Here is a 26872-nt window from a genome sequence, read left to right on the forward strand (position 1 = left end):
GCTATACCTCTTAATTTTGAGAATAGCACCTGCTACATAGCCTACTATTTTTTATTTATTTTTATTTTTATTTATTTCAAAGTAAATATCTTTTACATGAATGTCCAAATCCCAGAAATGGACATGTTAAAAGGCAGCAAACTTTAAGAAACAAGTCTTTTTTTAAAAAGAGAAATCTTTAATATATTGGAATTTTTGGCATTAACAAGCTCTTGGGAAACGAATTTTGGAAATTACAGGCCTCCTGGATGCTCCTTAAATTATCTCAAGTAAGCAGTAAGCTACCTTGTGACCACCGTACTGCTTCCTGCCATGAAACCTACGACTTAAGAACCTTAAACATAGATTAACTACTAATGGCCTTAATCAAGGCAGATGTTTTTGACTAAATATACTTTAATTAGCCAAATATTTCTCCCTAACCCGGGACATTTTGTTGCATAGGCACGCACACACACACACACACACACACACACACACACACACACCCTCTAATACATTTAGATACTACGTATACTAATACATTGTAGCATATTAACATAATGTATTTATATATAGTACTTGCAATAATGTTAAAAATACTAAACTTTAAATTTCTGTCATCTCCAGAAATCAAAGAATTAGTATGAAAAACTTAGTTTTTACATACTGTCCAAAGAGAGATTTTCATTTACCTTAACTAGGGTTTCTTGACATTAGAGTTGACCACTGGGATTTCAGTTGTAAACCAAAACCAAGTTCTTATGCAGTCATATTTGCATTTTACATGCTGAGATTTGCTAGTAAATTAATAAAAGAGATGATTTCATATCATTTTTGTATTCCCATATTTGTCATAATAGGTGTTCAATAAATCTTTGCTGTATAAATGACTACTATTTTACTAGCCTAAAGTCATAGATGGTGATTTGAGTTAAAGTGAAATAAAGTTTATGAAATAGCAAATTAGGATAATAATTTCAACTACCACGTTTTAGAAAAGGAATGGTGTTTAACGTAGAGAAGTTTTTAATAAGAGGAGAACTTTAGACAGAAACCAGATGTTTTTGTTGTTGCTGCTGTTTTTTTCCTGGCAAATAGCACGCAAGAAATGGCACTTTGCAATCCAGACATTTACCCAGTGACTGCCAACTGGTACAATGAAGTATGAGTTATAACAGTAAAAGGTATTCAGTTAATTTGTGGTACCTGGCTCAGGGAGCACAACAGTGGGAAGGAAAAGGAAATAAGCTTTTCAAGATACCACATTTAGAAGCTTGGCCAGTCCTACTGGGTATGTTTCTAGTCTACCAGGAATGCTATTGTCTTCAAACTCTTGAACACTACAAGTCCTCTCTATTACCACTTCCTCGCCGAAGATGTTACAAATAGTTTCACTCCTGCAACTATCTCTGTGTACTTCCTATCCTTCAATGTCTTTTCTGTCTCTGTGCCACAGTCCCAATACTCTATTGTATTAGCTGCTGAGCCTCCATAGAATCACCCCAGTCTTTCATTCCCTGGTAAATTATTTCCAAATTACCTTCTCAGCTCTAATGTGATGAAATATTTGTTTAGGCATGACTATACATTCTTAAAACTCAGAATTTGTCTTTGTCTCAAGTTTGCTATTACCTTCAGAGCCAAACTGCTTACTTCTATTCATTTGAACCTCTCAGTGAAAACTTTTGGCCCTATAGCTCGTCAATGTCATTTAATTTAATCACATCTTCCAATTATCTCTAATATGCTATTTATGTATTTGGGGAATACATAAGTGTTCCACTTGCTTTTTAGTTATTTGTTACTTTTTTCCTAATGATTGACAATACTAGATTTGCCATTGTCTTTAACCATTCAGGATACAACTTTTCAACAACTATAATTTTGCCATAAATCAATCTCTCGTGTTGGAAATTTTACATATTTCACTATGATAATATTAAATATATACAGTTTTATTTTTCTAAAGCCAAAAAATTAGAAATATGCGTAAAACAATATTTAGAAATGTAGAGACAGTGTCAATTTCTGGAATAAAATATCCTAGATCAACAGTCAATATATAGTAATCTGTTAGGATTAGCTAGAAATCCATATTGTACCTTTAACCCATGACATGAACTAATGTAGGTTGAATAATTTGACTTACGTAAAAGAGGAAGCAATATTGGTCTTCGCTTGCTGTTTTCATTTGTCTGTTTTAATTTTTTTAAATTACCAACACTTTTTATGTTTATTCTAGAAAAAACAAAATAGAAAAAGACAAACATTTTTTTAACACATAACTATCAACCAGAAAAAATTAAAATGACTTTCAGCACACTGATCACAATATATCCTTTCATATTTTTGGCTACATTCATTTGTATTTTTCTCCTAAAAACATAATGTTTCTGAACACATAATTTTATTTTTCTTTATATTCTCTTCATTGTCCTTTTGTGCAGATAACTGCTACATCATCTCATGGATCTAGTCTTCTCAAATTACTTAGTTTAGCACAAAATATTTCTTTCATTTTATACAACTATTTTTAGATTTCAGTCACTGGAAAACCTCTGGGATTTGAATTTGCCTGTGTCCCCAAGTAGTAAGGTAACTTCATATTTGATACATATGTTACACAAAGCTGAGTTACAAATATCTGCTTCTGCCTCCCCACACCCACCAAGAATATATTTTATGTCCATAAACATTTATATATAACAGCATTTTCAAAAGTACATTCTCTTTTATTGATAAACATAATTTATTTAAACACCCACTATTGTTGGACATTTGTGGGTTTTTCCCCTGTGTTTTTATTTTGTTTTGTTTTTGCTATTATAATCAGTTGTGCAATAAATATCATTATAGCTAAATCTGTACACATTGCTAAGTTTTTCCTTATGATAAATTCTAAAGTAGAATTGCTAGGTTAAAGAGTTGCCTTTTTATTTTTTAAAGCTTTTGGCATATATTGCCAAGTTGCTCTTTAGAAACCTGTCACTGAGACCCCTACTAGAAGTATTGAAATATACTGTATTTCTAAACCTTATACAATTTCTCTTTTAAAGTAATTGCTAATGTAATGAGTCTTTTCCTAACCACATTGACATTTAAAAATATTGGCCATAATTACAAATTCTTTACAACAAAGTATTTCATAAATCAAGAGTCTCAAAACTTTAAAAATTTTGGTAGCTTGTTTCCTTGCAACATTTTTTGCTTATAGTTTTAGATGATGTCCAGTAAAGAAATAAAAGAAACCCTATCTGCAATCTTTCTCTCATCAAAACGCACCACTCTAGTGCTACTATTCATAAACTCATTCCTGGTGATCTCTAAGATTCAAGGAAATAAAAAGAGTGTCCATCTTATAAAACTCTTAATAACCCCTTTTGGGCCAGGTTTGGTGGCTCACACCTGTCATCCCAGCACTTTGGGAGGCCCAGAAGAGAGGATCACTTGAATCCAGGAGTTGAGACCAGCCCAGGCAACACAATGAGACTCTGTCTCTCCAAAAAAAAAAAAAAAAAAGAAAAGAAAAAAATGTAGCCAGGTGTGCTGGCATGCACTGTGGTCCTAGCTACTTAGGAAACTAAAGTAGGAAAATCACTTGAGCCCAGGGGTTTGAGGTAACAGTGAGCTATAGTTATGCCACTGTGCCCTAGCCTGGGTGACAGAACAAGACACTGTCTCTAAAAACCAAATGAATAAAAATAAATAACTCCTTTTGTAAATAATACATTATTAAAGCTGTTAGGTTGAAGAGAAGTGTACCTGTTTCAAACCCAAAATATTATTTGTCTACAAAATGATGTATCATTTCTAGTTAGTATTTTATTATAGTATCTTGTTTGATTTTGGTCAAGTTCTTTATGGCCTTGATGTTCAAACATAAAAATTAAAATGCAAGAATCACAAGATACAATTTTGTGAGAGTATCTTCGACTTCCTTGGTAATTAGTAGATTCAGTGGTTTTTTAGAAAAGTATATGTTTTGAATGAAATTTTTTTTTTCTTTTTTCTGAGGCAAGATCTCACTCTGTCTTCCAGGCTGGAATGCAGTGGCACGATCTCGGCTCACTGCAACCCCAACCTTTCGGGCTCAGGTGATCCTCCCACCTGTGCCTCCCAAGTAGCTGGGACTACAGGTGTTTTTTGTAGAGGTGGGGGTTTCACATGTTACCCAGGCTGGTATCAAACTCCTGGTCTTAAGCAGTCGTCTTCCCTCAGCCTCCCTAAGTGCTAGGATTACAGGCGTGAGCTGTTGTGCCTGCCCAAAAATTGCTATATAACAGAAACACTAGGTTATTCTGACTATGGAACATAAGTTGTATTTAAAGCCTTAGTTTCTATTAAACTTTGGCCCTTTTAAGCTATAACAAGCCTTTTCTTTTTACTTTTTATCAAAATCAAACAAGCTTGAAAATTATAAGTTCAGGATATTATAGAAACATATGCTGTTTCTCTCTCTCTCTCTCTCTCTCTGTGTGTGTGTGTGTGTGTGTGTGTGTGTGTGTGTGTGTGTGTGTCTCTCTGTCTCTATCTCTATCTCTCTCTCTCTATCTCTATCCATCTCTCTCTGTCTATCTCTATCTCTCTCTGTCTCTCTAGCCTCTCTTTCTAGCTTCTCTCTTTTCCCCTCACCTTTTCTCTCTCTCTCTCTGTCTCTCTCTCTCTCACACACACACACACAAACACACACACACACACACACTTTCTCTCTCCCTGTCTCTCTCTCTGTTTTGTTTCTGCCTATGTATGCCTCATTTTTTCTTAAAATGGATGTGAGGGATATAATAGTATACATCACTATATATTTTTTTTTTCAATTTCACACTGGGTCTTTTCCTTCTTAAATACTTGGAGAAGATAGTTCATAGGTTAATAAAATTGATACGTGGTCCTAGCCTTTAACCAGCTTTTACTCTAGGATAGAAAACACATTCTTTTTTTCCTGAAAGACCAAGATACTGAATTAGATATAAGAGTGCACCTCAATAGGTTAGTTTTCTAATTCTCATCCTTTAAATAATGTTTAAAGATATGTTTCTTTATTTTTATTCTTTTTTATTACTTTATCTGTTAAACATTCATTATCAGAACCAAAATAAAGCAGCAACTATGATTTTCTAATACTGAAACAAAACTTGACATGTAAATAAGTCTTTTCATTCCTGCAGAACAGACTGCTTGCCTTATATTCCTTTTGGGTGTATGGTGCCTAGCTGGATAGCCTGATTCCAGAATCTTCACTTTCTAATCTACCTGCTACCACGCCCCAGAAATCATGGAAAAATCCAGAGTAATTTCTTTAATTACTCCCAGTTGCAGTATTAGTCTTGTAGTAGGTGATTAATCAGCTCACATGCCTCAGTGATTCATTGATTACTTTCTGGTACACTGTCTAGAAAATTGATAATGATTTTTCTTTCTTTCAAAAGAATGCAAGAAGGAAATCTTTCTTCTTTATTTTTGTAATATAGATTTGTATCAGTAATGATTAAATTAAGTAAAGTGAAATAAAGTATTTTTAATTCAAAGCTAATGAAAATGGCAAGCCTTTTGAGAAAATTTAACCATTATTAGATAAACCTTATGAAAAAACTTACAGGGCCACTCTTGGATACTATATTATTGGCCTTTATTTATTTTTTGGTAAAATTTTCCCGCTTGTCTAATTTCTTTTTGAAAGCAACAATAAAGTAAATAAGAATGTTTTTATAAACTTCTCCCTTATGTTGTATGGCTCCCTAAAAGCATATTTCCACTTACACGATGGCATAGTCTCTTAAATGAACCCACTGATTTTTCATGAATTTTTTTTCCTGTGACCTTATGAATTTGTACCTTGTCTTTGACAGCAGAAATAAAATTGTAAGTCTGATTTTGCGTATTTGCTCTAAGGTTGGCCCAGAGTAGCAAAGCACAATCAAGACCATGGTATTTGAAAGTTTTCAAATCCTAAAAATGTGTTCCATAGATAATATAATTTAATTATACTCCAAATGTTTCATCTAAAATGCATTTTCTGTCTTTTGCTTTTTACCCTTGTCCTTACTTTTAATGATCCGTCGGCTGACAGTGTCTTTACATCCAAAATGCAAAGCAGACAAATGGGCATATCAGGGAAGAACATGACAAAAAGCACCAGCATCAGTGGAGACATGTGCTCGCTGGAGAAGAATGATGGCAGCCAGTCTGACACTGCAGTGGGCGCCTTGGGCACCAGCAGCAAAAAGCGGCGTTCTAGCATTGGGGCCAAAATGGTAGCTATTGTTGGTCTCTCACGGAAAAGTCGCAGCGCTTCTCAGCTCAGCCAAACGGGTAGGAATTTTAATGTTACTTTTAACTTCATGTTTGAGTTGTCATTACAAGATATTTTTCTTTTCTCTTACTCATTTTATTGCAGTAATATGTGGATGGTGACATGTTCCAGAGGGAAAGGGCATTTTAAACTAGTTAACCTTTCTGAAATCAACAATGATGTTTTTTCCAGTGATCAATGAGCCTGCTTCAAAGTGAACCTTGACTACTGTTCTTAAACTATAGATAATGTCTTTCCTCCTCAGGGAGGAGTTACGCTGTGACACCCAATTGCCAGTTGCTGATCCTTTGCAAAGATACTCTGAAATGTGGGATATTTGCTTTTCTTTAGGTTCCTCAAGTTGGAACCAGCTACATTAATTTCCATTCCCAGCAAGTTACTGTGAAGATGAGTCTTCATATTTTATGTGAATAATACAGTTCTCATATTGCTGACAACCCAACTTCCTTTTCAGTTTGTAAGCCACATTTACCAGTAGTTATCAGTTTTCTCACTGCAATTTTTATTTCCATGTTAAAACTTCAAACAGCAATATTCTCCAGCAGCAGGGATGGAGGAATTTTCTGCTGACAGGGAAGATATTCAAAGCTTTGCTACTTTAAAATTCAGTTGCTAAATCACATCTGCAAAAATAAATTATATACAACACTCCTACTGAGAAAAGCCACTGTTAGCAATTAAGAAATTTGTGAATCAAAGCAATGTCTTTTTTCAAATGGGTGTTGACAATTAAACATTAAATCCTTGGTATCTTGGAAATAATAGCATATCTTCTACTTAACAAACAAAAGCATGTAATATGGTGTTTCTTTTATAGCAAAATAAATTATAGGCAGCTGGATTAAATCTAATTTAAGTTTGACTACTAGGGTTTTGTACATAGAATTCAGATATAAATCTACAGCACAAAATAATTTAAGGTTACATTAATTCCTGGACCCGGCTAATCTTGATTTTTATAAATTGTAACTGTCCTTCTGGGAATTTAGTCTTATTTAATAATGTTATATTGAAATAATTCTCTGATATTTTTTATATTCTGGTTGTAAAGATATTTAACCTGATTTCTGCTATAGAATTTTTCATTTGGTGTTTTAAAATATTATTTTGCATTTTAATGTATAAATGAAGTTTAATTCATGGACCAGTGGACATACAGGTTATATTTTAATGATTTTCAAAATTGTTAATATGTATACATAATTAACTATGCTGTGCTAATATGATATATGTTGGCCTTTTGAAATTGAGGGGTTTTCTATACTTCTCTAATAGAACTTTATTGTATTTTTTTCTTTAAAACTTACAAACATCTGTAAATCTAAAACTTCTATAAAAAGTAAAGTCTAATTTTTTAAAAATTAGGAATCTAAAATGTGCATTAATAAGACTACAAGTTAGAAAATATATGAAACTAATTAATTCACTCAGGGTTTTTGTTAAATAAATATTGAGCACTTACCATGTGTTAGACACATGAAAAAGATGAATAAGAAATCATGTATAATTCAAGTTGGTTACAGTATAATAGAGGACATATACTTAAACAGATTGCTTCAAGGTCATATGTCAGTGATGAATCTAGAATTACATAAGAAGGTACACTGGATGCTCAGAGGAAGGCCACTTAACTCAACCTGGAATTCCAGGAATGAATTCCTGGAGATTATACCTAATCAATGGTATCATCTCAGTGACTTGAGTGGCTGATACCTAGGTAAAAGGCAATTAGAAAGGTGTTCTAGATAGAAACCATAAGAAACAAGGCATAGATCCATGATATGTGCAGGAATGAGAAGCAGTTACATAATTTTAACATAAAATATTGGACTGAATTGCTAGAGATGAGGCCAGTAGATAAATAGGGACCAGGTCATAGTGCGTCTCAGATCATAATTACAGATGATAGGAAGTTTCAAAAGGTTCTCGGTAGAGGATTGATATGGTCATATTTGTATGTACTTTATGTATAGCTTTTAGGCCTTTCAGGCTGCCATTTGTTTATGTAACAATTTTTGAGTACCTATCATTTGCCAGGGACTATCCTAAAGGAAACAGAAGATAGAAATCCTTCTCTTGGAGCTTATATTCTAGTGGGGCTACAGTAAAGAAGTAAACTTAAGTCCACACCTGGTAAAGAGCATTTAAGGATGAATTAACAAAGAAGTACAATAATTCAGACAAGAGATAAGACCCTGAACTAAGCCAATTGTAATATAGAGGGGGGATAATAGATTAAGGAAATTTTTGAAGACAAAATTAGTAGTCAGTTACCTGATTAAGTGAATGATTGCATATGAGGAGGTGAAGGAGAGAAAATTCTAAAATGACACCCGTATTTCTGACTTGTATCACTGGGTGGTTGGTAGTGCCATTAATGGATATTGGAAGTATAGGAGGAGTGGTTTGGGCACAGTGACTGATGCCTGTAATCCCAGTACTTTTGGAAGCCAAGGCAGGCAGATCAGTTGAGATCAGGGATTCAAGACCAGCCTGGGCAACATGGTGAAACCCCATCTCTACAAAAAATACAAAAGAGAGTCCCGCATGATGACTCATGCCTGTAGTCCCAGCTACTCCGGAGGCTGAGGCATGAGAATCGCTTGAACCCAGGAGGCAGAGGTTACAGTGAGCTGAGATCAGCTGCTGCCCTCAGCCTGGGTGAGAGAGTGAGACTCTGTTCCCTCCTCCCCACAAAAAAAAAAAAAAAAAGAGGAGTGGTGAGGAAAGAAGAGAGATGAGTCTTTGAATTAGGACATTTTGAATTTGTCATATCTGTGAAAATTTCCAAGTGCAAATATCTAGAACATTTAAATAAACACTTCTGAAGTTAGTGTTAGGACCAGGGACACAAATCTGAGGAATCATAAAGTTTAGGTAATACTTAAACTCATGAACATGGCTGAAATTGCCCAAGAAGTATGCTACAGATAAAAGAGCAGATTAGCATTTTAGAATGGAACAGAGGAAGAACCCAAGAAGAAGATAAAGGAAGAATCACAAAGAAAAACCCAAAACACTGAGAGGATCATATCACAGAAGTTAAGAGTGTAGAATAATTCAAAAATAGAAGGTTCAGTATTTCTCAATGATCAATTTCATGTCTTTACATTTTTGGCATAACTATCCCATGTATCTTTCTTTGATAGTGTTTGTATTACAAAATTATAGATCCGTTGACCATACATTGAGATCCTACAACAACACAGATTTGGTTTTCATGTATGAGTAGTTACAGGTTTTTGTCTCAAAAACATTGTGATGTTGGCAGATTTAAGAAATGTAGTCTTGTTTCTTGTTAAATCATAAAGTTCCTTCCTGTATATTACATAGCAAAGTGATAGTCTCTTTGTCATTGTCTTCATTACTATTCGGTGACATTATAGTGGTTAAATTTTTAATCATTCTAAAAACTTGCAGTTATTCACATCTACTCACCTAATAGGTTTGACCTGCTGACAGTAGAATTCAGATTATCTCTTATTTTAAAGCCCAAATTTAACTGTAGCATAGCCAACAAAGATAGTTTTACAATTACTGGACTTCAAATTTTCAATGGGTTTCTAAGTTCCATATTTGTGCATATATGTATATGTGTTTAAAATAAGGTTTTTATTATGCTTTATTTTCTTAAGAAAAAAATGGAATCATAAGCTCCAAAAGCATTTGAAACAAATCTTCAAATTTAAATATTTCAGCATGATCTGGTAGCTTAGATATTAAATTATCAAAAGTAATTATAGTTATGAACTAGTTTTCTAATGCTGGATCTTATAATGGCTTCTTTCTTCAGACATAAATATATGAGATGTATTGAGTAACTTGCCTAAAACAAAGATATTCTATGCGTGTTTTCAGCTAGTATGTTTGTGTTTAGTATTCCCTTGATTTTCATGGTCTCTATGTGAAGATCTATATGTAATTAAGTTAAAGAGTTATATGATGAATGATATATCATAATGATTTCTATTTTTTGAGATAGTATTTACTATTGTAAAAATAAATATCATTGTACCACCATGGATTTCAAGATCAGACAAGACCACTTACCTGCCTTCTGAGGAGTAGAAACTCAGCAAAATGGGGTCTTCCTAAAGAATAGTGAAATGATTCTGGATGATATCGCTAATTATATGTTAATAATAATTGGTAAAGGAGGAACCTTTATAAAGGTATGTCGACCAACACACATAGTGGCTAAGTTATATCTCTCTTCTATCACACTATTTGTATGTTCCATTGCCTGTTAATTGGAAACTCATCTTTTAAATCGCCATTTCTAAAGAATTAAGTATGACTTGATAGGCATCATAACCTAGTAGAGACCATGTAGAGGGAAAAAGGAGACTTTAATTCTATTGCTTACTCTGGGTTATATGTTAAATATGGACTCTTTAAAAACCTACTCAGCAGATCTGAGTCATAGTATGCTTGTCTGACTGGTGGAATTGACACATGCAATTCTAACAGAATTTCTATAAAGATAATATTTTTAAATGTATGAAAAGTGCATTGAAAACTTAAAAATCACGTGGTAGGTACATCAGTAGCCAATTCAGCCTCATGGGGGAATCAAGAGTTCTGTTTTAGACATGATTTTGATTTTGAGATGTCCATTAGACATCTAAGTTCAGTTATTACATGATTAATTGCATAGATTAATCCAGAGCCCAGTAAATCAACACTAAATGTCATTTAGGAGTAATCTTCAGGTAGCATTTGAAGCCATGGAACTGGATAATATTATTTATGGTAACTTGATTCAAGAAGAAAGCTAATAACTGAGGCTTAAAACAGTCTACCATTTAGAAGTCAGGAAGAAAAAGAAAATTCATCAGAGACTTAAGAGAAAGCAACCATTAAAGGGAAAATTTAAAGAATATATTTTAGAAACCAAATGAAGAAAATATTTTAAGAGGTGGGACATGATCAACTGTGTCAGGGGCTTTGGCAGGTCAAGTAAGATGAAGACTGATACTTTGCTAGTGGATTTGGCAAGATGGAGAAATTTGTTAAACCTTGACTAACCTTGCAGTGGTGGACGAAGGCTGATGGGAGCGTGTAAAGAAAATGAAGAGGTGAGTTAGAGTCAGTGACAATAAAAATATGAACACCTAATACTTTTTGAAAACTTATGATGTGCTAGGCACAGTTCAGAGCATTTACATGTAAATCATTTAAACCTCACAACAAAGTTATGAAGGAGGAATGAGTTATTATCCCCATTTGATAGATAGTGGGAAAAAAGTAGGGAGACAAGAAATAAATTCCCCAAATTTGCCTAACTAATGTCATGGGTAGATGTTGGAATTTGAATCCAGACAATCTGGATCAGGAGACTTCACTTTTAATTTTCCTATTACAGTCTAGCACTGTTCAATAGAACTTTTGGCAGTGATGGCAGTGTCCTATATCTGCACTGTCCTGTACAATATGGTAGCACTAGTTACACGTGGCCATTGAGCACTTGAAATGTGGTTAGTGTAACTAAGTTAACTGGATTTTTAATTATTTTGTTTTTAATTAAATTATTTTAAATTTAAATAGTTACATGTGACTAGTGATTACTGTACTGGACAGCACAGATAAAGACAATTCCTTCTAGGATTTTTAAAAATAAATAAGAAATAGAAATTTTAAAATAGGATTATAACTGGGGGAGAGAGAATCAAAGAAGAGCTTTATTTTTTAATAACAGGAACTTATTTGTGGGAACAATTGAGTAGATGAGAGAGCTTTGGATCCAGAGCTTAGTAGGGATCATTTCTTGTGATCTGTGGTCACTCAGGAATCTATGCTGTTTTCATCTTGTAATAATTTGTAAGCCCACACAGTACTTTAAAAGTAATTTTTGTTATAACGTTTAACAACTTTAATCATTTATTTGTCTATCTCTTGCCTAAACTGTTTTTCTTGTTTAGTTTATCCTTTTCATTGTCTGATATTGTATCATATATGATGATCCTTAGTGAAAGGCCCATGAACTCCATGAGGCTACATGATTCACTTCCCTGGGGAATGGAAAGAAATGGTATAACTTACTTTTATTTTTTTAATCTAAAAAACAAAGAAGAAATTAAACTTTACAAATATTTAATATATTGCTTTCCCTGGTATTCTCAATCTTAATGTCAGATGGTTTCATGCTTTTCTGGAGGTGTTGGTTTTAACTAAACTAATAATGAGAAAATAGGGAAGTGGCTGAAAAAGATTATTCAAATGAAACTCTGGTTTGAATATAACACCAAGTTCACAACTTTCACTCCTAGTCAAGCTTTCTGTCAGCCCCCAATAAAGACAATCTGACACTTTAAGATCTGACAGGAAGCTTACCAAAACATTCTAAGTTATCAAAAAGATTAATAAAATATGGATTTACACCTGCTATTATTAACACTAAACCATACCCTAGGTTTATACTTTACATAGCCTATGGTGTGTCTTTGTGAAGTTTCATTTTCAACTATGACATAATTAAAACCAAATATGAGAAAACTGAATTTGGAAATAAATCTTAAAAATGCTGTATTTATTACCTAACATACATTACCTGATGTAATATGTACAAACTCAGAAAACTTAATCCAAAAGTTTATTTACTGATCAAATATTAGTCCAATATAGATATTCCCAATAGGCAGTGGCCTTTCTTATACTCATCTAGGGCTCAAGACTTTTTTCATCTTTTGGATTTTCCCTCTTCTAAGGCCTTAGAAACCTCTCTCTTCAGCCAGTACATGGGAAGTTTTTATAGACTAGAATTGAAAATGGTAACATCACCTCTGCTTCTATTCCATTGGCTGCTCAGTCATAGGGCTGATGCTGGAAAATGGGACATTGGGAAATATAGTCTTAGAGAGTGCCCAGGAAAAAGAGCAAATAGGATTTATAAGCAAACTATATTCTAATATTGCCATATAGGATTAAACTACTGTTTTCAGAAATTATAAAGCATTTTATTTCAAACATTTTTTCTAAGAGCATGAGACATTTTATTATTTAATTATTTGCAAATATTTATTGAATTTTAATCATCTTTTAAAATACTTATATATGTTTTATGTATTATAAAAGTATAGTAGAATATGTGTACCGTTTATTTATGCACAACTTTTTATAGAAATGGAAGTGAGATTTTTAGAGTTTTAAAACTACTGACCTACTATATAATAGCTCTAAGTGAATGTTTGCTAAAGAAACATAGAGAAACACAATTGCTGGCCAACTCTCCGTAATCCTGGATCCATCTTCCTAATGCTTAGTTCTTTGGACAGCATTCAGACCAGGCATACAGAAAGTGACTTGATGTATACACCATTAAAAATACACAAGCAGGCCGGGCGCAGTGGCTCAAGCCTGTAATCCCAGCACTTTGGGAGGCCGAGGCGGGTGGATCACGAGGTCGAGAGATCGAGACCATCCTGGTCAACATGGTGAAACCCCGTCTCTACTAAAAATACAAAAAACTAGCTGGGCGTGGTGGCGCTTGCCTGTAATCCCAGCTACTTAGGAGGCTGAGGCAGAAGAATTGCCTGAGCCCAGGAGGCGGAGGTTGCAGTGAGCTGAGATCGCACCATTGCACTCCAGCCTGGTTAACAAGAGCGAAACTCCATCTCAAAAAAAAAAAAAAAAAAAAAAAAAAAAAAAAAAAAAAAAAACACACAAGCATACATTAAATACAATAATATATATATGGAAACAACTAAGTAATAATAAAAGAGATATTAAGTAATAGTATTATCTTTTCACATCATCACAAATCTCAAACCACCCCGTAAGCTATGGCATGTTAACATAGGACTGCAGCAAACAATGTGCCTTTACTACTAACTTTAGGCATATTTGTTGCCTTAAAATTATAGTAATGTTTTATCCCTTATAATACTATCACTCATTATTTTAAAATATTGAGTCATGCTACTACATGTTATTTACTAATTTCAAGTGATTCAACTATTATAAATGAGATAAACAAAACATTTTCTGTAAGTGAAAGCTTGTGTTAATATGTCATGAATTGTGTTAAGATACTTATATGGCAAGGTAGGCTCAGCCTGTAGCTAAGAAAGATAGCAGTTTTATTGTTCATGGAAACTAATTTAGCATTTCTTAAATTTGAATCAGATTTCATGTTTTTTCTTCTAAAACACATATTTTTAAAATACTTTTTATTGTGGTAAAATACACATAACATAAAGTCTACCTGTTAACCATTTTAAATGTACAGCTAAGTGTTATTAAATGTGTTCAATATGTTGTACAACCATCACCACTGTTATCTCCACAACTTTTTCAGTTGCAAAACTTAAACTATGTATCCATTAAGCAATAACTCTTCATTTTCCCCTCTTTCCAGCCCTTAGTAACCACGATTTTACTTTGTCTTTGTGAATTTGACTGCTCTAGATATTTCTACTCATCAGAATGTTCTTCTTTTTTTTAATGCTGAATAATATTCCATTGCGTATATATACATGTATAAACACCACATTTTGTTTATCCATTCATCTGTCATTAGGCACTTGGGTTCCTTCACCTTCTTGCTACTGTGAATAATGCTACTATGAATATGGATGTACAGATATTTCTAACAGGCCATCTTTCCAATTATTTTGGGGATATGCCCAGAAGTGGAATTGCTAGATCACATGATAATTCCATTTTTGTTTTTTGAGGAACTGCCATACTGGTTTTCATAGCAGCTGTACAAGTTTATATTCCCACCAGTAGTGCACAAGAGTTCCAGTTTCTTCACATCCTTGCCAACACTTACTGTTTGTTGTTTTTTGGGGGTTTTTGTTTCTGATAATAGCCATTCTAATGAGTATGAGGGTAGGATGTGAGGGTGGTATCTCATTGTGGTTTGGATTTGCATTTTTCTAATGATTAGTGATATTGAGCATCTTTTTATATGCTTATAGGTCATCTGTATATTTTCTGTAGACAACTATTTATTGGAGACCTTTGTCCATTTCTTAATCAGGTTTCAAGGATTTTTTTGTTGAGTTAAAAAAAAACTTTTTAAAAAATAAAATAGTCTAAGCAGGTTTTTTCAGTCTTAAGAGTCATCCAGCTGGGCACAGTGGCTCACACCTGTAATTCCAGTACTTTGGGAGACCAAGGCAGAAGGATCACCTGAGGTCATGAGTTTGAGACCAGCCTGGCCAACATGGGAAAACCCCGTCTCTACCAAAAATATAAAAATTAGCTGGGCATAGTGGCAGACACCGGTAGTCTCAGCTACTCGGGAGGCTGGCGCAGGAGGATTGCTTGAACCTGGTAGGCAGAGGTTGCAGTGAGACGAGATCATGCCACTGCAGTCCAGTCTGGATGACAGAGTGAGACTCCAGCTAAAAAAAAAAAAAAAAAAAAAAAAAAAAAAAAAAAAAAAGTCATCCATGTATTAATAACATGCATTATAACTTATTTGTATTTGTCTGAATCCCATCAGGCTATAAATTTCTTGAGGAAAGAGCTATATCTCATTTATTTTTACATCTCTGGTACCTAAGATAATAGTTGATACCTACAAAATACTCAATATTTGTTAGAATGCCCATATGAATAAATGAGTGAACAAATGAATAACAATTTAATCTCTTATAGAGAAATAACTTAAAACTGCATTCCTCAAGGTATTGAACTGATACATTGATATTTTGAAGCTATAAATGATAATATGAATATATGTCAAATATTCCTTATTTATCATCTCATATTCTAGTGTTTCGTTATTGTTTATGGACATAAGTAGAACTCTTGAAAGCTTTTTTTAAGGAATATTAACATCTACAGCTACAAATGCAAACTATCTTGCATTATCCCTTTCCAAACATGAAGATTGCAGTCTAATCAAATTATTAATAATTTGCTAATGGATTATTATGGTATTTTGATCATTTCCCTACGTCACAAATACTATTCATACATTTATTCATTAAATAAACATTTTTTATCAACTGCACTATTTGAGGAATCATTTTAGTGGATGCTTTGGAAGACATAACTTGACAAAACATTGTCCCCACTATCTCATAGCTTCTATATTCAAGGATCTTAAAATCTACTAGAGGAAATGAGTTGTCAGCTTGAGTAAACATAAAACAAGGTGGAACATGATGAGGATTAGCAAGATTCTGTAAAGGAGTGTGGCAGAATGGAGAAAATATAAATATTAGAGTTCAAGCAGGCCTGAATTCAGGTCCCAATTCTGCCACATGGGCAAGTTACTTAACTTCTCTGAACCTCTATTTCCTCAGAGGTAAAAATTATGGACTCTATCCTCCTACTTTATGAGGTTGTTATGAGCACTTATACTAAGCACTTGAAACATTGCCCAACATATACTACGTTTCTAATAAATGGCAGCTCTTATTATTATTAACGTAAGTTTAGCTGTTATCATTAATATTATTATATCATCATTAATGTAGCAGTGGAAATGATTCCTTCCAGCATTGTTGCCAGGGTACGAGTTGATCCAAGCCTCGAAATATGGGTAATGTTTAAATTGTGAAGATGCTGAGAATATGACCTGAACATTTTGGATATGGAAAATACTAGACTGAGATATGGAAATGTATCTTATGTATGAGCAGACAGAGTATTTGACACATAGCAATAAATGAGACTAGCAATAGAGATTGGGGCCAGATTTAAGGTTGGTTGAAGTAGTTAGGATTGGCAGTAGGGAGCTATTGTAGAATTTGAAGCAGGGTCATGACAATATAAGTTAGAAAGATTTTGTCAATAAGAAAGACTCGAGATTCAGAAAAAGAGACAATTATTTTTATTAGAGTAGAAATAAAGTTGTCATATCTATGGTGTATTAGTTTTCTATTAAGACCTTAACAGATTATCATTAACTTAGCAACTTAAACAATGCAAACTTACCATGCCATCCTAACTCTAGGTGAGCTCTAACTGGCTTCTCTGCTCTGTGTCTCACAAGACCAAAATCAAAGTGTCAGCCAGGCTCAGATTTTATCTTAAGACTCAAGGCAAGACTCCATTTCCAAGGTCATTCAGTTGTTGGCAGAGCTCCGTTCCATGTGGTTGTGGACCTTAGGTTCCCATTTTCCTTGACACATGACCTCCTTCATCTTCAAGCTAACAAAGGCACATTGAATCCTTCTTGTGCATTTCATCTTTCTGACTATCCATTCTGCCTTATCCCTACTGCCTTCCAGTCAGAATAGATTCCCTGCTTTTAAAGGCTTATATAATTAGATTGGGCCCACTCAGATGGTCTAGGAAAATCTCTGTATTTAAAGGTTCATAACCTTAATTACATCTGAAGAGGTCCTTTTGCCATGTAATGTAGCATATTCCCAGAGTGCAGTGCATGGACATCTTTGGGAGACCATTCTTTCCACCAGAAATGATAGTAATAAATGGAAAGACGGGGAGATACGAGAAATAATGTAGACGTATTTTTGAAGTTATTATTTTCATCCCATATACTTTCTGTGAGTCAATGTAAATAAAAATAAACATTAATTTTCATAGTTTACCTTATTTTACCAAAGAACATCAACCAGTTATTAAGATTTAAACTTTTTTCTAATATAAAATTTAGAAAGAAATGTATCAGTCATCAAAAAACATAATTAGCAATAGCATGAATTTGTTGTTTAATTTTCACAACTTGAGGTGTAAGTATCATCATTATACTTTACACATCAGAAAAATAAAATGCAGACAGATACATTTCTAAAGTTGCTATTCTTTATATGACCTCATTATTGCTAACAACATATTTTTATGATTAACAATATATTTTATAATTTATTTTGAAAAGAAGAATATTTTCAAAATAAAAAGTCCTCAGGGAAGTACTTTTAATTTAGTATAGGCTTTATTTAATTTAACTGGGCATATTTTAAGATGTAAATAGCCGACAGCATTGTCCGTGTTAGTAATCAGTAAAGGCCTGGTAACTGTAAATAAACCATAAAGAATTTAATTCTAAGCTGAGAAATATATACAAGAAAAAGAAGTCTTTAAGTTCATTAGAATTTGTAAGTGCCTTAAGGTTTTTGCGCAGCAAAGTATAAACAGAAATGCAATTTTAAGACCATTTTAAATGAAATCCCCATATGCTCCAAATAGGTACATGGGGCTGCTAAATGCTATTTACTCAGTTGAGTCCTGTTTGTGTTACCTAATAGAAAGACTTCCAAAGACACAGTTGCAATTATTTGCTAGAAATGTAATAAAATTCCAGCTAAGCAGTAATGATACTAGGAGCAATGATATCGGGAATATGGGAAAAGATAAAGACTGTTGGCTCATTGCCCCCTTGGGCTTTGAAAACTATCTGGCATTGCAGACTTTATAGAATGAAAAACACTAAGGTGAATCCATCTTCCCTTTTTGATGTTGCTCTAAGTGGACAAATTCTTCTAACATTATTCTAGGATGAAGTTTTTTTTTTTTTTAACTGACACTATATTATTCACTATCGTACAAACTTTTAATATAACATCATATTATTATTCAATAAATATTTATTGAAGTTCCACTAAGTGACAAACAACGTGGTATATGCCAGCTGGGGTCCTCCTCATGTGGTATCTCTGTTCCAGTGGGAAAGACAGGCCTTAACAAATAAGTACAGTGATAATTAGTCAACATTACAAAGCTTGCCTTGATGAAAAGTAACAATGGTATATGAGTATATTGTAGAGGATTCTAACCTACTATGGCTCATCTTTCTATCCACAAAGACAAATGACCTTTTGATTTAAATTTAACTGCGTAGGATCTGAATTTGTAGACTGTACATACAATGAGGAAGAGAGGCAATAGTTTCTAATGTAACCTAAGATATGCTTGGGACCGATACAGTGGAAAAGTGGAATCTAGTGTATTTCTCTTAGGCATTAAAGCTTCGTGCTGACATACAAATGTAATTTCTGTAGCTTTTCATCCAAGATTTCAAAGGGTGGTTTTGGTTTTTATATTGTAATGTAAGGAATTTATTGCTTTTTACTTGAAACCTCATAATTGCTTAGAAAGTGAGAGTAGGGTAAGCGCTGATGCAGAGTATGAGTTGAGATGGGGAAATGTTCTGATGAGGAAACTGATCATGAGGTGACATGTAATAGAGAAATACAAGAAAGAATAGAAAGAATATCACCGAGAGCCTCCAGGAAAGGCACTGTGCTCATAACTGAGGTACTAAGGAATTTTACTTCACCACCTTTAAGCCAAATCCTCCTTTCCCAAGGAAATATAGTGGGAACAGCAGTCACCCACCTTTTATCAAATCCTTTCCAATCCCATTGACATTTGAAGTATCTCAATTTCTTTTCTCTTTGTGTCTTCATCTTCCTACTGCCAGCAGGCATTTTATCCTGGAATTAGAGCTATCTGCATGAAAGGAAAGATAAATGATCAAAGTTTTCTGACTTGCTATCAGCCAGAATTTCTCTTCATTTAACCAGTCAGTTGTGAAATTATCTTACTGGAAGCACTAGTTTGATAAAGTTCTGCTTCACAAACAAACAAACAAAAACAAAAACAAAAAAACAGAGAGACTATTTAAGAAATCTGCCCTAGCACTTTGGGAGGCCAAAGCGGACAGATCATGAGGTCAGGAATTCAAGACCAGCCTGATCAACATGGTAAAACCCTGTCTCTATTAAAAATACAAAAAGTTCGCTGGGCGAGGTGGCATGCACCTGTAATACCAGCTACTCAGGAGGCTGAGGCAGGAGAATCGCTTGAGCCAGGGAGGCAGAAGTTGCAGGGAGCCAAGATTGTGCCACTGCACTCCAACCTGGGCAACAGAGTAAGACTGTCTAAAAAAGAAAGAAAAAGAAAGAAAGAAAGAAAAATCTGCATTCATTTGATTTATTTCATTTGGAAAGTTTTTTCCAAAAATAAGGACAAAAAATGTTTTTTCACAAGTGAAAATACGTGCGTTTTAAAAATAAAATCTTAAGTTTAATTAACAAGCAATGAAAGATATGCCACTTCAACTATTCACAATAGCAAACACATGAAATCAACCCAAATGCCTATCAATGATAGGCTAGATAAAGAAAATGTGGTATATGTACACCATCGAATGCTATGCAGCCACAAAGAGGAACAAGATCATGTTCTTTTCAGGGATGTGGATGGAGCTGGAGACCATTATCCTTAGCAAACAAATGCAGGAACAGAAAACCAGATACCACATGTTCCCATTTATAGGTGGAAGATGAATGTTAAGAACGCATGGACACATAGAGGGGAACAACACACACTAGAATCTGTCTGAGGACAGAGGTTAGAGGAGGGAGAGAAGTAGGAAATGTAACTAATGGATACTAGGCTTAATACCTCGGTGATGAAATAATCTGTACAACCAACCCCCATGACACATGTTTACCTATGTAACAATCCTGCAAAATCTGCACATGTACCCCTGAAGTTAAAATAAAAGTTAGAAAAAGATATGGCATTTCATATGACCAAATACATATGACTGTATATTTGAAAGTTCACTTCTTATTTCTAACTGAAGTGGCAAACAAGTTTATTTCCTTTCTCAAGGAAGTATAATATTCTTTTCTTCCAAATTATACAGTACAGTGTATTTGCAATTTTAAAGCAATACGGGATTCTGTTTTTAAATCGTGTTCTAGAATTAATCCCACTAACTGTCAAATCAGTTTGTTTTATATTTTATTGTGATGAAGACCACGTGGTTTGCCTTATTATATATTTGAATACACTTTATTTAAATAGGAATTAGCCTTCTTATTCTGAGTTATCTAGTCTCAGTCACAATAAAATTTCCTCACAGATTTTACATACTGGATTATTTCTGTTTTTAACCATTTTAATTACATTTATTATTCTTTAGATTGACTCCTTAGATGTGTATTTATTTTACTTTTAATTTATCTTAATATGTAGAAACTTAAGCTGGGAAACATTACAAAATGTCATATAAAAAGAATATTTGTGTGTGTCACTGAAACCTTATGCTGTCTCTGTACCTCATTTTGAGTAAGAGGGCAATGTAAATTCATTTAGTTTTAATCTATTATATCTTTTTGGTCCTTTATGATTGTTCCATCAGTCTTTATCTGGCCTTGGTTATTATAAACTGCTTTTTTCCTTAAAATAGTCCCCATTAAGTTTTATCCTGTTTTCAGTGAAACATTTAAACACACTAAGGTTAGTTTAGATTCCATTTTACTCAAATATTGCTTAAAATTCTAAACAGCATGCCAAATTAGCGCTAAGCACTTTGATTTTTTTAAGTATTACACATTTCTAAATATCTATTCAATTATGATTAACTGTTTCTAATAAAGAAAAATGGTGTTGTACAGGCACTATGGAAGACTTAAAAATTACACAAATTACATAAAAGTCAAATAAATCATAGACCTACTCTCAGAAAGCTTAAAATCTATTAGGGAAGAGGTGTTAGATAGCCTTTCAGTAGCACAAAATGCTGTAAGATTTCAGAAAGATTACAAGATTACTTCTCACTGGAATAGGATTTTGATGGCTTCTTGAAGGTTTTTAATTTGAGCCAGACTTCAAAGAATAAGTCACATTTCAATGAAATGAGATAGGAGTGCATGTCAAGCATAGGGAACTTCAAAAGTGTGAAATAAATTCAGAAAAACACACAGTATGTAGCAGAGAAAGACAAATGATCTAATTTGACTAAAGTATTGGTTCCAAACTTTTTATATAAGCAATTGGAACCCATTTAATTTTTAAAAGCGCAGGACAATGCAATCACTAAGGATGTCCAGAGGGATGAAGAGACGGTATAACATACTCAAGGAACTAAAACTGTGTTCAAGACCTGAAGCATAAAGTACAAGAGATAGAGTTATAAATATGTTCGAGTTATACAGTTTTATATTTATAACTCTATAAATATTTATATTTATATATAAATATACTCTATAAATATATCCCAACCTTTTTCATGAGTCCCCAAAGTCCATTATATCATTCTTATGCCTTTGCATCCTCATAGCTTAGCTCCCACTTATAAGTGAGAACATACAATATTAGGTTTTCCATTGAAGAGTTACTTCACTTAGAATGATGGCCTCCAGCTCCATTCAAGTTACTGCAAAAGGCATTATTTCATTCTTTTTTATGGATAAGCAGTATTCCATGGCATGTATATGCCACACTAATCTACTCTGATTGATGGGCACTTAGGTTGGTTTTGTGTCTTTGCAATTGCAATTTGTGCTGACGTAAACACATGTGCATATGACTTTTTCATGTAATGACTTATTTTCCTTTGGGTAGATACCCAGTAGTGGGATTGCTGCAACAAATGGTAATTCTACTTTTATTTCTTTACGTAATCTCCATACTGTTTTCTGTAGTGGTTGTACTAATTTACATTCCCACCAGCAGTGTAAAAGTGTTCTCCTTTCACCACATCTATGCCTACATATATTGTTTATTGACTTTTTAATTATAGCCATTCTTGCAGGAGTAAGCGGGTATCTCATTGTGCTTTTAATTTGCATTTCTCTGATAATTAGTAATGTTGAGTATTTTTTCATATGCTTGTTGGCTATTTGTATATCCTTTTTTGAGAATTGTCTATTTGTTTTCTGACCACATTTTGATGGGATTATTTGTTTTTTTCTTGCTGATTTGTTTGAGCTCCTTGTGGATTCTGGATATGAGTCCTTTGTCAGATGCATAGTTTGCAGATATTTTTCTCCCACTCTGTAGGTGTCATTTACTCTGCTGATTATTTCTTCTGCTGTGCAGAAGCTTTGTAGTTTAACTAGGTCCCACCTATTTATCTTTGCTTTTGTTGCATTTGCTTTTGGAGTTTTAGTCATGAATTCTTTGCCTAAGCCAATATCTGGAAGAATTGTTCCAATGTTGTCTTCTAGAGTTTTTATGGTTTCAGACCTTAGATTTAAGTGTTTGGTTCATCTTGCACTGAGTTTTATATAAGTTAAAAAGACCCAGTTTTATTCTTCTGCATGTGGCTTGCCAGTTTTTCCAGCATCATTTACTGAATAGGGTTTTTTTTTCTCTCTGAATTTATGTTTTTGTTTGCTTTGTTGGTTGTAAGTATTTGGCTATATTTCTGGGTTCTCTATTCTGTTCCATTGGTTTATGTGCCTGTTTTTATACCAATGCCATGCTGTTTTGGTAAATACAACATTGTAGTATAATTTGAAATTGCATAATGTGATGCCTCCAGATTTGTTCTTTTTGCATAGCTTTGGCTATGCAGTCTCTTTTTTCTGTCCATATGAATTTTAGGATTTTTTTCTAGCTCTGTAAAGAATGATGATGGTATTTTGATGAGAATTGCATTGAATCTGTAGATTGCTTTGGACGGTTTGGTCATTTTCACAATATTGATTCTACCCATTCATGAGCATGAAGTGTGTTTTAATTTGTTTGTATCATCTATGATTCCTTTCAGCACTGTTTTATAATTTTCCTTATAGAGATCTTTCACCTCCTTGGTTAAGTATATTCCTAGTATTTTCTTTTCTTTTCTTTTTTTTTTTTTTTTTTTTTGAGACGGAGTTTTGCTCGTTACCCAGGCTGGAGTGCAATGGCGCAATCTCAGCTCACCGCAACCTCCGCCTCCTGGGCTCAGGCAATTCTCCTGCCTCAGCCTCCTGAGTAGCTGGGATTACAGGCACGCACCACCACGCCCAGCTAGTTTTTTGTATTTTTAGTAGAGACGGGGTTTCACCATGTTGACCAGGATGGTCTCGATCTCTCAACCTCGTGATCCACCCGCCTCGGCCTCCCAAAGTGCTGGGATTACAGGCTTGAGCCACCGTTTATTTTCTTTTTGCAGCTCTTATAAAAGGGATTGAGTTGTTTATTTGATTTTTGGCTTGGTTGTCATTGGTGTGTAGCAGTCTTACTAATTTGTGTACATTGATTTTGTATCTTGAGACTTTTTTGAATTTGCTTATCAGATCTAGGCACTTTTAGGATGAGTCTTTAAGTTTTTCTGGGTATACAATCATATTAGCGACAGTTTGACTTCCTCTTTTCTGATTTTAATGCCCTTTATTTCTTTCTTTTGTGTGCTCTGGCCATCACTTCCAGTACTATGTTGAATAGAAGTGATGAAAGTGGACATCCTTGTCTTGTTCCAGTTCTCAAAGGGAATGCTTTCAACTTTTCTTCATTCAGTATGACATTGGCTGTGGGTTTGTCATAGATGGCAAATTATTACTTCAAGATATGTCCCTTTTATACCAACATTGTTGAGGGTTTTTATCATAAAGTGATGCTGGATTTTATCAAATGCCTTTCTGCATCTATTGAGATGATCATATGATTTTTGTTTTTAATTATTTTTATGTGATGTATCACATTTATTGACTTGTGTGTGTTAAAGCATCCCTGTATCCGTTGTATGAAACCCACTCGATCATGATGTGTTGTCTTTTTGATATGCTGTTGGATTTGGTTAGCTAGTATTTTGTTGATGATTTTTGCATCTATTAAATATGTTCATCAGGGATATTGGTCTGTAGTTTTCTTTTCTTTTTTTTTTTTATTATGTTAAGTCCTTTCCTGGTTTTGGTGTTAGGGTAATCCTGGCTTCATAGAATAACTTTCTCTCTCTTTCGGAATAGTTTTAGTAGGATTGGTACCAATTAGTCTTTGAATGTCTGATAGAATTCGGCTGTGAATCCATCAGTCCTGGACTTTTTGTTGTTGTTGGCTATATATATATATATATATATATATATATATATATATATATATACATATAACTGATTCAATCTCATTACTTGTTATTGGTCTGTTTAGAATTTCTTTTTCTTCCTGGTTTAACCTATGAGTGTTGTATATTTCCAGGAATTTACCTGTCTCACCCAGATTTTCTAGTTTGTGTGTGTAAAGGTGTTCATAGTAGCCTTGAGTAATCTTTAGTATTTCTGTTATATTAGCTGTAATATCTCCAGTTTCATTTATAATTGAACTTATTTGGATCTTCTCTCTTTTCTTGGTTAATCTTACTAATGGTCTTATTATTTTTGTTTTTCTTTTCAAAGAACCAGCTTTTTGTCTTATTTATCTTTTGTATTTTTTGGTTTCAGTTTCATTTAGGTCTGCTCTGAATTTTGTTATCTATTTTCTTCTACTGGGTTTGGGTTTAGTTTGTTCTTGTTTCTCTAGTTCAGGCGTCCCCAAACTATGGCCCGTGGGGCGGCCCCCTGAGGCACATTTATCCGGCCCCCTGCCACACTTCAGGAAGGGGCACCTCTTTCATTGGTGGTCAGTGAGAGGAGCACAGTATGTGGCGGCCCTCCAACGGTCTGAGGGACAGTGAACTGGCCCCCTGTGTAAAAAGTTTGGGGACGCCTGCAGGTGTGACATTAGGTTGTCTATTTGTGCTCTTCCAGACTTTTTGGTATAAGCTTTTTTTTTTTTTTGATGGAGTCTCACTCCGTCTCCCAGGCTGGAGTGCAGTGGCGCAATCTTGGCTCACTGTAACCTCCACCTCCCAGGTTCAAGCAATTGCCTGCTTCAGCCTCCCAAGTAGCTGGACTACAGGTGCTGGCCACCACACCTGGCTAATTTTTGTGTTTTCAGTAGAGACAGGGTTTCACGATGTTGGCCAGGCTGGTGTTGAACTCCTGACCTTGTGATCCACCTGCCTCAGCTTCCCAAAGTGCTGGGATTACAGGTGTGAGCCACCACACCAGGCCGAACTTTCCTCATAACACAGCTTTTGCCAGAGGTTTTAAGTTGTGTCATTATTATAAATTATTTAAGAGAATTTTTAAATTTCCTTCTTGATTTTATTGTTAACCTAAAAATTATTCAAGAGCAGATTATTTAATTTCCATGTATTAGTATAGTTTTGAGAGTTCCTTTGGACTTGATTTCCAGTTTTATTGCACTCTGGTCTGAGAAGATACTTGATATGATTTCGGTTTTCATAAATATATTGAGATTTGTTTTGTGGCCTATTATGTGATCTATCTTGGAGAATGTTCCATGTACTGATGAGAAGAATGTATATTCTACAATTGTTGGGAAGAATTTTCTATAAATATCTGTTAAGTTCATTTGTTCTGTGGTTTAGTTTAACTCCATTTTTTTGTTGTTGACTTTCTGTCCTGAGGATCTGTCTAGTGCTGTGACTGGAGTATTAGAGTGATTCCACTATTAATGTTGCTATCTCTCTCATTTCATAGGTCTAGTAGTAATTGTTTTATAAATTTGGGATCTCCAGCATTAAATGCATACAAATTTAGGATTATAATATCTTACTGTTGAACCAATCCTTTTATCATTATATAATATCCTTTTTTGTCTTTATTTTACTGTTTTTGCTTTAAAGTATGATTTGTCTGATACAAGAATAGTTACTTCTGCTCACTTTTGGTTTCTGTTCTTGTGGAATATATTTTTTCACCCCTTTGCCTTAAATTTATGAGAGTCCTTATGTTAGGTGAGTTTCTTAAAGATAGCAAGTATTTGGTTGGTGGTTTTTTATCTTCTACCATTCTGTATCTTTTAAGTGGAGCCTTTAGGCTATTTACATTCAATGTTAATACTGAGATATGATGTACTGTTCTATTCATCATA

General features: G+C 34.1%; 1 protein-coding gene across 49 annotated transcripts in view; it reads left to right on the top strand.

Annotated features, from left to right (window-relative positions):
• Positions 1-26872, top strand: part of RIMS2 (regulating synaptic membrane exocytosis 2) — a 730833-nt gene that overhangs the window by 632382 nt on the left and 71579 nt on the right. For 35 of the 49 annotated variants that reach the window (XM_074387016.1, XM_074387028.1, XM_074387027.1 and 32 more), the window contains one exon: positions 6053-6294. The exons of the other annotated variants lie outside the window; for them this stretch is intronic. In XM_074387016.1, the coding sequence (XP_074243117.1) occupies positions 6053-6294 (242 nt within the window). The remainder of the gene's footprint in view (positions 1-6052; positions 6295-26872) is intronic. 49 annotated transcript variants of the gene reach the window in all.

This window comes from Saimiri boliviensis, chromosome 15 (genome assembly GCF_048565385.1).
Source record: "Saimiri boliviensis isolate mSaiBol1 chromosome 15, mSaiBol1.pri, whole genome shotgun sequence".
NCBI lineage: Eukaryota > Metazoa > Chordata > Mammalia > Primates > Cebidae > Saimiri > Saimiri boliviensis.